Here is an 18,027-nt window from a genome sequence, read left to right on the forward strand (position 1 = left end):
TTCATGAGTATAATTGGCCTGTGGCATGTCGATGAGAGGTGGAATCCTGCAGAGAGCTGATGGGAAAGTGATAGGGATAAATTGGAATGAATGAGGACAAGCACTTGATTATTGGCATTGACTCAGTTGGCCGAAGGATCTGTTTCTGTGCTGGATGACTCCATGAATCTGGGAGAATTATTGGTAGACCCCTGTTGTTATATTAAAGCAAGTGCTAGAAGTTGTCAGCAGATCAGGCAGCATCTGTGGAGCACATAACCATTAACAATTCATGTTAAGGATCTTTCAAGGTGATCAGCTATCTGCTTCTCTCTCCTCGTCAGTCTTTTACACTGTAGTATCTCCCTTGACCACCTTGAGGCCAGTCTTGATGAGGAGTCGGTTCCCCTCCATAGATACTGCCTGACTTGCTGAGTTCCTTCACCATTTTTGAGTGTGTGGCTTGAGAGCATTGCATTCTCAACTACTGAAGCTGGATAACTGTTTGTCAGGTTGGAGGCCGGTGACTAGCAGTGTGCCTCAGGGATCTGTACTGGGTCCAATGTTGTTTGTCATATACATTAATGATCTGGATGATGGAGTGGTAAATTGGATTAGTAAGTATGCCGATGATACTAAGATAGGTGGCTTTGTGGATAATAAAGTAGGTTTTCAAAGCTTGCAGTGAGATTTAGACCAGTTAGAAGAGTGGGCTAAAAGATGGCAGATGGAGTTTAATGCTGATAGGTGTGAGGTGCTACATTTTGGTAGGACTAATCAAAATAGGACATACATGGTAATTGGTAGAGCATTGAGGAATGCAGTAGAACAAAGTGATCAAGGAATAATGGTGCATAGTTCCCTGAAGGTGGAATCTCATGTGGATAGGGTGGTGAAGAAAGCTTTTGGTATGCTGGCCTTTATAAATCAGAGCATTGAGTATAGGAGTTGGGATGTAATGTTAAAACCATACAAGGCATTGATGAGGCCAAATTTGGAGTATTGTGTACAGTTCTGGTCACTGAATTATAGGAAAGATGTCAACAAAATAGAGAGAGTACAGAGGAGATTTACTAGAATGTTACCTGGGTTTGTTACCCTAACCCTAAGTTACAGAGAAAGGTTGAACAAGTTAGGTCTTTATTCTTTGGAGTGTAAAAGGTTGAGGGGGTACTTAATAGAGGTATTTAAAATTATGAGGGGGATAGATAGAGTTGATGTGGATAGGCTTTTTTCCATTGAGAGTAGGGGAGATTCAAACAAGAGGACATGAGTTGAGAGTTAAGGGGCAAAAGTTTAGGGGTAACATGAGGGGGAACTTCTTTACTCAGAGAGTGGTAGCTGTGTGGAACAAGCTTCTACTAGAAATGGTAGAGGCAAGTTGGATTTGGTCATTTAAAAAAAATTGGAGAGGTATATGGACAGGAAAGGAATGGAAGGTTATGGGCTGAGTGCAGGTCGGTAGGACTAGGTGAGAGTAAGCATTCGGCGCGGACTAGAAGGGCTGAGATGGCCTGTTTCCATGCTGTAATTGTTATATGGTTATATGAAATTAGTTGGCGCTGAAACCTTGTCTCCTACTGGGCCAATTTTGGGAACAGGTCACTCTGTGCAAAAAAACCATCCAGGTTGCAACGTCAAAAGGAAACTGCTGCTTTTCCCATTTCTTCACCTGCACTTCATAATACTTACCGTACTTTGTTAATTTCATGGTGAGTGGCTAAGAATCTCTTCCACAACTGCCAGTATTCCAGAGTACAATAATATTCTGTGTGAGAAGACCTCCCTTCAGTTTGTCCTTTGATGCTACTAATACAAAGTCGAAACATTCTTGTGATCCTCCTTTGCTGTCCCATAGTGCACCAAGATCATCCCTAGTGCATAATAATCCTCAGAGTTAACGTTGTGTAGCAAGAAAGCGCGTTCCAGCTCACTGGGGATACATAAAAGATTCACAAGAATGTTGAGGGACACAAGAGACTGTGGATGTTAGAATTTGGAGCAGCAGTGATCTGCTGGAGGTACTCAGCAGGTCAAGCAGCATCTGTGGGAGGAAAGAATTGTCGACATTTCCGGTCAAAACCTCCAGCGGTTCCTTTCCTCCCACAGGCGCTGCTTGATCCGCTGAGTTCCTGCAGCAGATTGTCGTTTCACAAGAATGTTGCTGGGATGGAAAACCAGGAGAGACTGGATAGTAGGACTGTTTTCTCTGGAATGAAGGAGGCTGAGAGGGGAATTTACAGAGATTCGTAAAATTGTAAGAGGCATAGATAAGGTGAATGCACTGCCCCCAGCACATCCTTGGGTGTGCTGGTTATTAATGCAAAGGGTACGATTCTCTGTGTTTCAATGTAAGTATGATAAATAAATGAATCTGAATCTGAATGGTCACAGTCTTTGTACACAGGTAGGGCAGTCTTAAACTAGAGACAGTGGGCCTCCTATTGCAGACATCCCACCTCTCCCGGAAGTTCCGCAAGTATCCCGCATATTGATAGCGGCTCCCTGATGCCCGTAAATTATATACAATATCCTGGAAATCAATTTTTTGAGAGTGAGAGAGAGAGCGCGAGAGAGAGAGTGAGAGAGAGCGCGAGAGAGAGTGAGAGAGAGAGAGAGAGAGCAAGAGAGCGCACCATGGCAGAGTGTTCCAAAAAGAGAAAATATAGAACGTACTTCACCCCAGACTACACTAAAGTGTACCCCTGCCTAATAGGGGTCAAAAATAATGACAGTGTTGCTCGCTGCACTGTTTGCAACAGTGACTTTTCTATTGTCCGTGGTGGGTTAAATGACTGTTGAGGTGAGTTGAATGGGTGTCATTCGTTCATTAGCATAGCTAATGTTATTTAAGCTAGCTGGCTGGCTGCTAAGGAGCTACTCTGTTGCAGACATCCCTCCTCTCCCGGGAGTTCTGGGAGTCTCCTGCAAATTGATGGTGCTCCCTCCCTGAAATGAGTTTTTGCAGGGTGGGATGTCTGATACTGTATGGCAATAATGTATAAATGCAGGTATAATTCCAGTCTTTCTGATCTCAATTACACACCTCTATTGAACTCTTCCACATCAGAAGAAAGCAGAATCCAAAATTTACCACCCAGCAGGTTGTGAGATCTTGCTTCTATCATTGAAAGGGACAGACAAGGTGCCAGCATTTTCAGTCCCTCTCCCCTCTGCGGACAAGGACAGAACCAAGCTGTCATTTACTGGGAACTGTACCAGACAGCAAGGTTCTGATTTCTGAACAGGGACATCCTTTGCCCCAGTCAGAGCCTGTGTAGAATCAATGTGCAGATGAGCTTCGTTGTAATTTATATAAGATACCAAACAGGTAACTATGATGGTAGGTAGGTCAGAAGGCTGTATAGTTAGTATGCTTTTCTCTAATTGTGTGATTACACTGGACAACAAAGATTTTGCTTCCTGAATACTTTTGGGTGTATCTTAAGGCGTTTAGGCCTAAAGGTCACCATGAAATTGCTCTATCACGCACCAGTTTTTTTGAAATCACCTACATTTGCTATTTCAATTCATAATTCAAGTCAGAACAACTGATGCCAAGGTTAAAGAAGACATTTTCATTGGTCCACAAATCAAACAGGTCATCAATGACAGGCAATTCGAGGAACTTCTCGTGGGACCGGCAAAGATGGCCAAGAAAGCATTCAAGGATGCTGTTGAAAATTTTCTTGCCAACGACTGAGCACCAGACCACATGCAGCTGGTTGACGACATGCTTCAAGCATACAAAACCATGAAGTGCAACATGTCACTGAAGATTCATTTTCTGCCTTCCCATTTAGACCTCTTCTCTGCAAACCGTGGTGCTGCCAGTGACGAGCAAGGTGAAAGATTTTACCAGGACATTGCAGTCATTGAGAAACAATATCAGGGCAACTGGCTGATTATTGTTGGACACTTAAGTGAGAGGCCTCAGACACTGAGAATAAAAATCATCAACAAAACATTTTTAGGTTAGTTGAACTATTGCAAAGAGTCAGCACCACTATGCAACTAAACACATTATATTCAATAAAAGTTAATTTCCTGTTTCTCCAAATTCCTATGAGATACAAGTAGTCTAAAATTACATTTGTGTTCAGCTTCAAGTGGTCTATCATAAACAAAAAAAAATTCCTGAGGAAGCAACACTTACAAAAATAATTTGTTGTCCAGTGTTAACAATATTTTTAATTTACAATGTATTGAGGCTACACAAACAGCTTATAGTTCTGGAGAGATTGTTTATCTGACATCAGGATAGGGTGGTAAATTGCCTCCATTCCTGAAATTCTGTAGTTCTTTTGGCAATGGTGGGTAATATACTGTATATCTGGAATGCATTGGGTTTTCTTAGGGTGACCTGTTACTTTTATCAGAAAATGCTCCTCCAGAAATGCTGGACAAAAGCTACATTATTATAAATGCCCTTTAATAATCTGGACTTCGCTGAACAGTACCCAGGCACCAATGCTAAGTAAATGGTGGGGCCAGGAGTCTTGTCCCCGTTCTATCTGTTAACTGGTCTTTGATCAGATAGATGACCCTTGCTCTGGATTGCTGCCTGGAGATTTTCTGAACGTGCTGAGTTGGATGTGTTGACCTATTGCTCTCTACGGCAGCCCAGCATGGTAGGATGTGCTCTGAGCTTGTGAGTAAGCCTTGGGCAGTTGTACACTGAAGGCCCTGCTGCGTGAGGCGCAGATGTTGTACCTCGATGGGTACAGTGTGTGCAGCACAGTCCATTTGCCATTTGCCCAGCTGGCCAACTCAGTGACAGGTAATCATCAGTCAGATCAGGAGCACACTGTGCAGGCACACACCACGAGCTCCCACTGCATCTCTTCATTCCCATCTTCCCGCTGCACCTCTGCATTCCATCTTCCCGCTGCACCTCTGCATTCCCATCTTCCCACTGCACCTCTGCATTCCATCTTCCTGCTGCACCTCTGCATTCCATCTTCCTGCTGCACCTCTGCATTCCATCTTCCCACTGCACCTCTGCATTCCATCTTCCTGCTGCACCTCTGCATTCCATCTTCCTGCTGCACCTCTGCATTCCATCTTCCTGCTGCACCTCTGCATTCCCATCTTCCCGTTGCATCTCTTCATTCCCATCTTCCCGCTGCACCTCTGCATTCCATCTTCATGCTGCACCTCTGCATTCCCATCTTCCTGCTGCACCTCTGCATTCCATCTTCCCGCTGCACCTCTGCATTCCATCTTCCCGCTGCACCTCTGCATTCCCATCTTCCCACTGCACCTCTGCATTCCATCTTCCTGCTGCACCTCTGCATTCCATCTTCCTGCTGCACCTCTGCATTCCCATCTTCCCGTTGCATCTCTTCATTCCCATCTTCCCGCTGCACCTCTGCATTCCATCTTCATGCTGCACCTCTGCATTCCCATCTTCCTGCTGCACCTCTGCATTCCATCTTCCTGCTGCACCTCTGCATTCCATCTTCCTGCTGCACCTCTGCATTCCATCTTCCCGCTGCACCTCTGCATTCCATCTTCCCGCTGCACCTCTGCATTCCCATCTTCCCACTGCACCTCTGCATTCCATCTTCCCATTGCACCTCTGCATTCCATCTTCCCATTGCACCTCTGCATTCGATCTTCCCATTGCACCTCTGCATTCGATCTTCCTGCTGCACCTCTGCATTCCATCTTCCCGCTGCACCTCTGCATTCCATCTTCCTGCTGCACCTCTGCATTCCATCTTCCTGCTGCACCTCTGTATTCCCATCTTCCCGCTGCACCTCTGCATTCCATCTTCCTGCTGCACCTCTGCATTCCCATCTTCCCACTGCACCTCTGCATTCCATCTTCCCATTGCACCTCTGCATTCCATCTTCCCATTGCACCTCTGCATTCCCATCTTCCCATTGCACCTCTGCACTGCACCTCTGCATTCCCATCTTCCCGCTGCACCTCTGCATTCCCATCTTCCCATTGCACCTCTGCATTCCCATCTTCCCGCTGCACCTCTGCATTCCCATCTTCCCGCTGCAAACATTCACTCTCTTGCTTATCAGGTTTCTGTCAACCCCTGCCTTAAAAATATCTAAAGTCTCTGCCCCACAGTTCACTGTGTAAGAGAATTCCAAAGACTTGTACCCTCTGAGAGTGAGCAAGAGGGAAATAATTCCAACATTTCACTCAGAATTAAGTGGGTGATACTTTGTTTTCACCTCGAGCTCTGGACTGTCCCACAAGAGAGAACATGTTCTCCACATCCACTCTATTCAGTCCTTCAGGATCTTGTATGTTTCAGTGAAATCCCCTCTCACTCTTCTGATATAAACCTAACGTTTCAACCTTTCTTCATGATACGATCCATCCATTTCCTCAAAGTGTGGCAAACCTTCTCTGCATCCACTCCAGTTGCAGGTCCACGTTCAAGGGCACACAAACGTAGATACGCTCCCAACATATCTCATATACATCACACACAAGTACATACCAAATGGCTGCTCAAACATTGCACTGCAATATAACGTGCACATTAGGTAGTAATGGGGGACAAAGAAATGGCAGATGAACTTAATGGGTGCTTGCATCTGTCTTCACTGTGGAAGACACTAGCAGTGTGCCAGGAGTCGGTGAGTGTCGGGGGGCAGGAGTGAGTGCCATTGCTACTACAAAGGGAAAAGTGTGAGGCAAGCACAAAGGTCTTAAGGTGGATAAGTCACCTGGGGCAGATGAACTACATCCCAGAGTCCTGAGAGAGATTGCTGAAGAGATAACGGATGCATTGGTCTTTCAGGAATCACTTGATTCTGGCATGGTCCTGGAGGACTGGAAAATTGGAAATGTCACTCCACTCTTTAAGAAGGGAGGAAGGCAAAAGAAAGGAAATTATTAGCCAGTTAGCGTAACCTTAGTGGTTGGGAAGGTGTTGGAGTCTGTTAGAAACCTCGATGAGGTTTCGAGGTACTTGGCAACTCTTGATAAAATAAGTCAAAGTCAGCATGGCTTCTGTAAAGGGAAATCTTGCCTGACAAATCTGTTGAGTTTTTCGAAGAAGTAACAAGCAGGTGGACAAAGCAGAGGCAGTGGATATCATTTACTTGGATTTTCAGAAGGCGTTTGATAAGGTGCCACGCATGAGGCTCCTTAACAAGATAAAATCCTATGGCATTACAGAAAAGATACTGGCATGGATAGCAGAATGGCTGCAGGCAGGACGCAGCAACTGTGAATAAAAGGGACCTTTTCTGGTTGGCTGCTGCTGCTAAGTGGTATTCTTCAGGGGTGAGTATTAGGACCACTGCTTTTGACATGGTTTGTCAATGATTTAGATTATGGAATTGATGGCTTCGTGGCAAAGTTTGTGGATGATATGAAAAGAGGTGGAAGGGTAGGTAGTGCTGAGGAAGCAATGCAATTGCAGCAGGACTTAGACAAATTGGAAGAATGGACAAAAAAGTGGCAGATGGAATACAGTGTTGGGAAACATACGATAATGCATTTTGGTAAAAGGAACAATAGTCCAGACCGTTATCTAAATGGGGAGAAGGTTCAAACATCAGAGGTGCAAAGGGACTTAGGAGTCTCATGCAAGACTCCCAGAAGATTAATTTACAGTTGAGTCTGTGGTAAAGAAGGCAAATGCATCGTTGGCATTTATTTCAAGGGGAATAGAATATAAAAGCTAGGAGATAATGCTGAGTCTTTATAAGACACTAGTCAGGCCGCACTTAGAGTATTCTTAATAGTTTTGGGCCCCATATCTCAGAAAGGATGTGTTGTCATTGGAGAGAGTCCAGAGAAGGATGATTCCAAGAATGAAGGGGTTAACATATGAGGAACATTTGGCAGCTTTGGGCCAGGTTCTCACTGGAATTTAGAAGAATGTGGGGTGATCTCATTGAAACCCACTGAACGTTGAAAGGACTAGATAGGGTGGATGTGGATAGAATGCTTCTTATGGTGGGGGGAATCCAGAACTAGAGGGCAGAGCCTCAAAAGTTGAGGAAAGACCCTTTAGAGCAGAGGTAAGGAGGAAATTTTTTTAGCTAGAGGGTAGTAAATCTGTGGAATGCTCTGCCACAGACTGCAGCGGAGGCTAAGTCCGTGTGTATATTTGAGATGGAAGTTGATTGTTTCCTGATCGGTCAGGGCATCAAAGGATATGGCGAGAAGGTAGGTGTATGGGGTTGAGCGGAATCCGGGATCGGCCATGACAGAATGGTGGAGCATATTCGATAGGCTAAATGGCCTACTTCTGTTCCTATGTCTTCTAGTCTTATGGCGAAGGGTATAGATAAGGTACATGCAAGCAGGCTTTTTCCAATAGAATGGGTGAGACTTGAACTAGAGGTCATGGGTTAAGAGTGAAAGGTGGAATGTTTAAGGGGAACATGCGGGCAAACATCTTCACCCAGAAGATGGTGAGAGTGCAGATCGATCTGCCAGTGGAAGTCATGGCTGCGGGTTTAATTGTAACATTTAAGAGAAGCTTGGATATATACATGGGTGGGGGTTATGAAGGGCTGTGGTCCAAGTGCAGGTTGTTGGGACTAAGCAGAATAATAGTTTGGCACTGACTAGATGGGCCAAAGGGCCTGCTTCTGTGCTGTGTAACTATGACTCAATATGATTTGTGCCAGATGTACAGTATACACTCACTGGGAGCTCACACACACCGGTTAAACAGGCAAACATTACATGTACACTTACATAGTGCAGTCACACAAGCTGACATTGTGTGTTTGTGTCCGTGCAGAGAATGTACAGCATAACATATGTTCGCATACACATCTTTAGGGTACAATGATGTTTCCACATACAACACGATAAATACCCTGTACATGATTACCTACGTCCTACACACAAGCATACACTGTACAATGTGCACACTCACCCTACATACAACGCAAGCACAGCAGATCTGATTGTTCACACACATAATCTGCACTTTGAACTTGTGTGTCCACTCCTGCACCACCCACACACAGAGATCATTGTGTAAATAAATCTGGACATCCATCTTCCCATGAAGGTGGAGGGGGGAATGCGGGGGAGAAAATAAACTGCAATTGAGTTTAAAGCCTCCAGCAAAAATCATCTGCAACATTAGAAAAAACAGCTGGAATCATTTAATGCTCCCCATAGCCTCCGCTCCTGGGCATTTAGTGATCTAAACATTGCTACACTGAATTCAGCTTGGTCTCTGCAGATGCTGGGAGATCAGGGACCTCTTTCCCTCTCAGTGCACACTCATGCATCTCCACTCAAGGATACAGGAACCAAATCTTTCCCTGCTAGTCAACTGGATAAAGAACAGACCTGCAGAATGAATAAGGATCTGGGGCTCTGCAGATTGGGGCACTCACTCCTTCACTCCCTTCACTCAGCACTTAGTCGTCTGGAGTAAATCCTTAGAGCACTTCTCACTCCCAAACAGAGTTTACCACAGATTCCTATAAACAACTTACTTTCTAAAAAAAAGTACCATCATCCTGTGCAAAATATATTCAACAAAATCAGTTTGCTTTCACATCGTGTTATTTTAATACTTAACGTCTTTTTTCTGAACTGGAACTGGAGTGTGTGGGCTTGGGAGGTGGAGTTGGGGTTTTCAAGGGACCAGTGAGTTTAACATTTTGCTGTGTATCACTGGCTGAGCAAATGGAGCATGGTGTCTGAAGAATCTGGTACCGGTAGTTGCTGACTTATAAAAAGTGCCTGACAGTAACAATGCACTTCTTTTCTGTGGTAGTAACCCCCCCCCCACCCCGCAATGCACGCACACTCAAATTGTCGATGTCTGTTTCAATGCACAAATATTGCCTGATCCACTGAGCTCCTCCAGCACTTTGTTCATCGCTCTATATTCCAGCTTCTGCAGTCTCTTGTGTCTACGTAAGTACAGTACACACAGCCTCTCACACGGTTTCCCACACACATGCAGTCCCTCACTCTCCAATTCTCCCCTTCTCCTTCTCCCTCCACCTCACTCGCATGCACAAGCACACACACACAATAAAAAATGCAGAATAGCAATATTAGTAGAAAAATATGAAACCAAGTCAATATTTTCCCTTTTTATCGACTATATTCCAAGATAAATTTTTTTTCATCTTGGAGGATTCGATTGCACCATTAAATCACCTGATATAAAGATGTGACTTGATGAAATTAATACAACCAAGGGTAAGAAAGTATTGCAATTTCCTTCACTTCAGTGCCTCCTGTGTGAAGAGGAAATCTATTATTTCTGTAGCACCTTTCCTGACCTCAGAAAGCCCAGGGTGGCTTCCAGCTGAAGAAAGGCAAGTGAGATGAAAAGTGTGATTGTGACTATTTCCCAGGTAAAGACTCCAGAATCCAGCCCCTTCCAGAACAAATCATACCCATAGCCCTAGCTTGTCACGTTTGACAGGAACATTGATAGATTTGTAGATTGCAATCCCTAGACATTGGTGAAAATCTGATAATCTTGAGTAATACAGAAATAAAAGAGAAAATGCTGGAAGCTATGCCTTGGTGAGTCAGAATCTTAGGATGAATCAGGCACATGCATCCTTAGACACTTTGTTACATATAAACACACACACACACACACACACACACATACACACACATCTACGCACCAATACAGACACGCCTGCCCTTCACCTCTCCCCCGCCCCCTTCTCTTCTTCCCCTCTCCCCTTCTCTTCTTCCCCTCTCCCCTTCTCTTCTTCCCCTCTCCCCTCCCCTGCTTTCACTCACTTCTACTTCTCACTCTCTTTCCCTCTCACACTCATTCACACACACACAAATATGCAAAAGGCAAACTTACATTATGTTCAAAGTTCAAAGTCAAGGTATTATCAAAGTATATATATGTCATTATATACTATGCTGAGATTCATTTTCTTGCAGGATTCACAGGAAAACAAAGAAATGTAATAAAATCAATGAAAACAAAACTGCACACAATGACTTTTATGAAGCATTTTTCAGCCAATGAAATATCGATGTGAAGTCACTGGTGTAATGTTTTTAATGTAACAGTCATTTTCCCACACAGGAAGCTCCCACTAATTACTGTTGTAATCACCAAATCATCTGTTTTGGTGCTGGTTAAAGAAATCCATTCATATAAATATAATTGCAAAGAAAGCACGAAAGCTTCCTCTACTTACTCAGGAGTCTGCAGAGATTCAGCATGTCATTGAAAACCTTGGCAAATTTCTATAGAGGTGTGGTGGAAATTGTGCTGACTGGCTACATTATGGCCTGGTATGGGAACACCAATTCCTTTGAGCAGAAAATCCTGCAAAAGATGGTGGATTCAGCCCAGTACATCACAAGCAAAGGACTCCCAAACATCGATATGAAATGTTGCCGTAGAAAAGCAGCATCCATCATCAAAGATCCTCACCGCCCAGGCCATACTCTTTTCTCACTGCTGCCATCAGTTAGAAACTACAGGTGGCTCAGGACTCACACCACCTGATTCAAGAACAGTTACTACCCCTCAACCATCAGGCTCTTGAACAACAGGGGTTAACTACACTCATTCTATTTCTGGTGTTCCCACAACCAATGGTCCCACTTTAAGGACTCTTTATCTTGTTATTTCATACTCGTTATATATTGCTATTTGTTTACATTTGCTTTTGCACATTTTGTTGTTCATTGATCCTGTTTAACAGTTACTATTCTATAGATTTGCTGAGTATGCCTACAGAAAAAGAATCTCAGGGCTGTATGTGGTGACATGTATGTACCCTGATAGTAAATTTTACTTTGAACCTTAAACTTTGAAATATCCAGAAGCCTATACTTTGCATCTGTCTAGTGAAAAACAGTACCTCTGAAATTGCAGCATTCCTTTGGATTTGGCAATTCAGTCTGTCAAGTGGAAAATGATCCCAGAAATTTGTGACTTGTAGGCAGCTGAATGGCTCCTGAATGTCTGACCTGTTAAAATGGAGGGAAAAGGGAGCAAACATCAAATGGTACAGCATGGGAACAGGCCCTCAGCCCACAATGTTGCACCAAACTAAGTAAATTAGTCATGAAATGGTATGGAAAAGAAACATTATCCAGAAACCAAGTGAAATTTAAAGAAAAAGATTACTTCAAATGTGAACGGTGTCACCAACCCAGTCATCAGACCTGCTTTCTCTCCTTCTTCGAAATACGTATGGGCTTTCCAAACCAGTGTTTTCATCTCTCCCTGGTTCTCGAAATCGTGTTTACCATCACTGACGTATGCACTGAAATTTGTTGCTTTATGGCAGTACGTTAAAAAAATACCATAAAGTATTTTTGGTAACAAATACATAAAGTGTACAATAGAGGAAGGGTGAAGTAATTTTCATGGACCATCCAGAAGTCTAATGGCGGTGTGGAAGCAGCTGTTTCTGAATCATTGTGTGTGTGTCTTCAGTCTCCCGTACCTCCTCCCTGATTGTACAACTGTGAAGAGTGCCAGATGATGTGGGTCTCTTAATGATGGAACCTGCTTTATTAAGCACCACCTTTTGAAGATTTTCCTAGAGTTCCTAGGAAATAACAGTTAATCTCTACGACATCACTGCAATAGTAGAGAGAGGAAAGTACAGGGGTGTTATAGAGCAAGAAGTTGGGAAGAAGTTCAAGGGAAATTTTATGATCAGAGTACATATATGTCACCACATACAACCCTGAGTTTCATTTTCTTGTACACATATTCAGTAAATCTATAGAATAGCAACAGGATCAATGAAAGATCAACCAGAGTGCAGAAGATGACACAGTGCAAATGGAAATATAAACAAATAGCAATAAATAATGAGAAAATGAGATAATTAGATCAAGAGTCCTTGAAAGTGAGATCATTGGTTGTGGGAAAATTTCAATGTTGGAACAAGTGAAGTTGAGTGTGGTTGTCCCCTTTTATGCAAGAGCCTGATGGTTAAAGTTGATGGGAGATTTGGAGAATATAATTTATTTTGTCTGAATGGTCAGTACTGACTCTTTGGGTCAAAGGGCCTGTATTCAGCTGTGTGTATCTGATTTTATTTTTTTTCTCTTTTTTTCACGACATAAAAAGGAGAACATGCAGCCCATTATGCCTAATCCAGCAATGCATACACCAATCCTTTTTCCACCTATGCCCCGCCATATTTCCCTGCAACCTCACATATCCATCTGATTATCCAGCCATCCACTGACATTTGGATTAGCTTACTCCCAATGGGCTGAATGGGTGAAGACGTAATCAAGGTGAATGGCCACAGTTTCTTTTCCCTGTGCAGAGAAGTCTGAAACTGCAGTATATAGGATTAAAGGGAGAGGGGATTGATTTAAAGGGGACTGGAGGGAAAAAATTTTCACACAGAAGATGGTGGATTTGTGGAGCAAGCTGCCAGAGGAAATGGTACTCATAGGTATAGTTACATTTTAAAGAGGTTCATGGATAGGACAGGTTTAGAGGGTCATGGGCCAAATGCAAGCACATTGGATTAGCTCGGAAGGTCACCATGGATGGATTGGGGAGAAGGGCCTTTTTCCATGCTGTATAACTCCATGGCTCTGTGACAGCTCTGTAACTCTGTAAGCGGTCAGAATAAAGATACGGGCATGGAAAGATAAAATTTGATTTATTGAGCCAATCAGAGCCAGAGACCCTAATTATAAGCAGCTGGAATTTTCAACTGCAACCCTCAGAACGCTGCTGAAAGTCCCAAATAATTAAAGTGGGATTTGACTTGTTCAGGCACAGCGACTGAGTGCTGCTCCTCATCCACCATTTAGAAGTGAGGCTGATGTGACACATCTGCTGTGTGTTTACACAGCCGCCTGATCTCTTAATGCAGTGAGCTTCTTGGAGACCAGGAAGAAGCCTGGGATTTCTGTTTGCTTCCTCTGCTGATGATTTCCGAGAAACAAAAAAAAGGATGCTTGGGATGACTTTCCAATATTTGGTCAAGTGGGACAGAAAGTCACCCAGCTCTCTGTCCCCGACCTGTTTCCACGTTGTATTAGTCTGCATAGTTTGGAGCAACGATTTCAGAGAAGCATGGTAGATCTATATCAGTGACTTTGAAATATTTCCTGAGAAACACACAGAGTAGAAATTCCCTTAATGGAAAAATACTTCTAAGTTCACAAACAAAGAATCGGGAGATACATTAGTCTTTAAAGTCAAGTGTTCTTGTAACAGAGATGGAGAATTGATAATTAAAAACTGCTTGCTGAGGTTTAGGTACTGTCAGATGTTCAACACTCAGCTGAGGTACAGGAATCTCCTTTGGGATACTGGCACCCTTGGCAAAGACATTTTAATGGGTCTTTTTCCAGTGTTTTGAGTCCCTAGTGGTGTGTTCTCAACCTAATTCTCAGGAAGTCAAGTCAAGTTTATTGTAATTTAACTCTATACGTATATACCATCAAATGAGACAGTGATTCTCCAAACCAGGGTGCCAAGCACTGTAGTATACATCAGACACATAACACATAATAATTTATGAAAGTAAGGAGGAAATCTACAGATGGATTACACATAAATAGACAAACCAAAGTGCATAAATTAAACATTGTAAGGTACAGAACAGATTAACCAGGTACACTTTGAATGTGATGCGGCAGGGAGTTCAGAAGCCTAATGGCCTGAGGGAAGAGACTGTTTCCCATCTTAACTGTTCTTGTGTTTATGCTTCAGAGTCCAGTCCTCTTGGTTGTGCTGTAGCGTTGGGGCAGAGACGGTAGTGATGATTCAGCGTAAAGTGTGGTGAGACTGTAATCATTCACAGAGTGATACAGCACAAGAAAAGGTCTTGATGCCCGAATGCCCCTCTACTGGATCACTTCAATTTCAAGGCTGATCTGGAAATTGGTGATAAATGCAGCATGGACATACAAAGAGCTTAGTGTTAGGTTCTTCCGCATGTGTACAGAATGTCCAGACTGCACATTCAGTTTGCTTTTGTTGGCAAAAGTGCAAACTCTGCTGGGAATCACTGTCCCGTGCGGTTGAACCAACAGTCCAGAGAGGTTGCTGGAGGCAGTTGTGTTTTTCCAGACTGTTGTCTGTCTCCATTTCCCTCCCTTCTGGACTCTTACGCTCACCAATCACAGTCTCCCTCTGATAGTTGTGAATCCTCTATCACAATGGTCGACAGAGCATATTTCTCTCGTTCGTTGCAAGACCACTGCCGTACTGAGCCTTCAATCTGCATCACTGCATTGAAACCAAGAGCATGTTCTTCCAATTCTCTTCTTGCTGCTGTTATTTATTGGGAAGTAGGTACAGTAGCCTTAGGTCACACACCACCAAGTTCAGGAACAGTTATTATCCTTCAACCATCAGGCCCCTGAAACACCATGGATAACTCTACTCTCCTCAACCAACTCTGAACTGATTCCACAACTTATGAACTCACTTCCATTATTATTTAGTTATTTATTATTGTTGAGTGCTTTTTTTGTATTTGCAGCTTGTGTTCATTTGCACTTTGGTTGTTTATCAGTCTTTGTGTGTAGGTTTTCATTGATACTATTGTATTTGTTTGTTCTACTGTGAATGCCTGCAAGAAAGTGAGTCTCAGGGATGTATATGGTGACATACATGTACTTTGATAATAAATTAACTGTGAATTTTGAACTTTAACTTCACTTCTGTGATCTGGGCATCAGTGACAATGTAATGCCCATCCTGAATACCCCTGACAAAGTAATAATGAACCGCCTCTTGTTAAATGGCTTTAGTCCTTCTGGTGAAAGTACAGGTAATCCCCAGATTACATAAGGGTTCTCTTCATGAGCATGTCATCCAATTTCCCTATGTCAGAAACATACAGGTTTTTTTTAATAGCTGACAAGAGAAAATCTGCAGATGCTGGAAATCCGCACAACACACACAAAATGCTGGAGGAACTCAGCAGGGCAGGCAGCATCTAGGAAATGAGTACAGTCGATGTTTCTCCCTCCCTCCCACCTTTTAACTCTGACTCCTCATCTTCTTCTCTCCAGTCCTGTTAAAGGGTCCCAGCCCGAAACATTGACTGTACTCTTTTCCATAGATGCTGCCTGGCTTGCTGAGTTCCTCCAGCATTTTGTGTTTGTGTTTTTATAGCTACCCATATTGTATCTCTCTATGTAAACTTGTTATATATTTTTAATTTCTTTTAATTATCACCTTAGCACTACCCATAATTTAACTAATGGAATTTATACTGAATCTAGTCATTAATGAATATCATAAAACATTATTGTTATCATTGCCAGCTGGGAGATTCCAAATGGGAGAATTAGCGTGAGGTTGATTTCCATGTGTCCCTGTACTTGCAAAATACAGACCAGATAGAGTGTTCCAAAGATGATGAAGAATTGGCAGTGTTCCCAATTCAGAATGGTGTACAACTTCAAGGGGAACGAACAAGTGGTTTTTCCATGCACCTGTCTTCCTTAACCTTCCAGGTGGCAGCTGCATGTGCTTCATCCAAAGTTTTCAAAAGCCATTTCTGGTGTCAGCTGATTGCTGCTTCAGTGGGATGACATCCTTCCATTCTTGTCTTGAATTCAAATGGTTCCATTTATAATCAGAGAATTATATGCCGCATACAACCTGAAATACTTCACAGACATCCACAAAAAGCAGAAGAGCCGCAAGAGAATGAACAGGAAAACGTTAGAACCCCAAGGCTCTTCTCACCCCCTCCCCTGCGCAAGCAGCGGCAAACATTAACGCATTAACCTCCTCCCTGTCCGTTTCAGCCCACACCACCCACCAAGCAACAGCAAAGCACCCAAAGAGAGACCTTGATCTGCAGTCAACAAAACTATTGTTTACCTGACAGTTCAACGGGTCACCGGCTCCCCCTTTTCTCACTAGCAAAAGGGACAAAGAGATTTCACCCATATTCACCGCAAAAGGGAAGCGGGACAGTCGCTGTTACAATGTTACAGTCTGCCGCGCCGCTTTTTACTCTGAGATCCTCCGGCTGCAAGCTGCCCCCCCAACGAGAGAAAGGAAGAATGCAACCTCTGTTCATACGTCCACCATAGTGAAATTCTGATGCTCCATCTCCCGCGACTCCTTAGTCAGCAGCGGTGGCCTGGAATTGGTCACACACATAGCTGCACCCCAGAGGCGTTACCTTCCAAGCTGCACAGGAGAATGTTGGAAATCGGTCAGCCAGCGAGCTCCAGGGACGGAAGCTCATCCTCAATGATGTTGAAAAGGAAACAAGTGACGTTAAAGAGAGGAATTGAAGCTGTTTCTGCAGATGAGCTCTAAGAAACAGCCATTGGGCGCCACCTTAACTCCACCCACACCAACAGAATCCAAAGGAAATCTAACCTTGGACTTCCCTTGGGAGCTGGACTGCGCCCTTCCATCTTTCAGGCTCCAATATGCAAACTGATGTCTTGTTTGTGCACAACAGTTAGGCTCAGCGGCTTGAAATGCCAGAGTTCTGGTCCAGATTAGTTGGCCTGAATTTGGGTGTGAGGGCCTAAAAGAAACCACACAGGGCCCAGATAGGGGGACACTCAAGGTTAAAGCTACACTGTGCAGGCTCAAGTGAGGAGCACGTGCAGCTTCAACATCGGTGACCTTGTCACCTACAAAAGTAGCTTTTTTATTAACAGTTGGAGATTCCAAGACAATTGGAATAGATTCCCAAGTATGATGGTGAAGGAGCTGGTGAGAGGAGAGGAATCAATATTGCTTAATCTCTGTTGTCAAAGCATCCAGTTAGGGCAGTGAAGGGTGAACTGAACAGAAAGTTCTAGAAATGCCTAGCTGACCAGGCAGCATCTGTGGAGTGAGACACAACCGAGATTTCAGGTCCCGGAGAAAAGGAAACAAGTTAATGTTAGGTGGCAGAGAAGGTGAAACAAAGAAAATTTCTCTGGTAGGCTATGACTGGATGACCTAATGTGGCAGGTAGGGGCAGTTAAAGCCAGATTAAACTTTTCAGTCTGTTTATTAATTATGAGGTTGTGGCATCTTGGTAGGGCAACAGGCCTGTTTCCATGCTGTGTGACTTTTTAAGTCTGACAATACAAGATAAAGCAAAATATAAAATAATGGCAGGCAAAAGTGGCCTGTTTTGATAT

General features: G+C 43.5%; 2 protein-coding genes across 2 annotated transcripts in view; one reads left to right on the forward strand and one right to left on the reverse strand.

The window, feature by feature from the left end:
* LOC140714275 (netrin receptor UNC5B-a-like) overlaps positions 1–18,027 on the forward strand; it is a 314,021-nt gene that overhangs the window by 179,592 nt on the left and 116,402 nt on the right. The gene's annotated exons all lie outside the window — the stretch shown is intronic.
* LOC140714482 (uncharacterized) lies at positions 3,367–5,918 on the reverse strand. The gene is made up of 2 exons (XM_073025778.1): positions 5,190–5,918; positions 3,367–5,056 (listed from the first exon to the last, which is right to left on the reverse strand). Exons 1-2 carry the CDS (start codon positions 5,858–5,860, stop codon positions 4,825–4,827), a joined length of 903 nt encoding a protein of 300 aa, XP_072881879.1. The 5' UTR covers positions 5,861–5,918; the 3' UTR covers positions 3,367–4,824.

This window comes from Hemitrygon akajei, chromosome 21 (assembly GCF_048418815.1).
Source record: "Hemitrygon akajei chromosome 21, sHemAka1.3, whole genome shotgun sequence".
Classification (NCBI taxonomy): Eukaryota; Metazoa; Chordata; class Chondrichthyes; order Myliobatiformes; family Dasyatidae; genus Hemitrygon; species Hemitrygon akajei.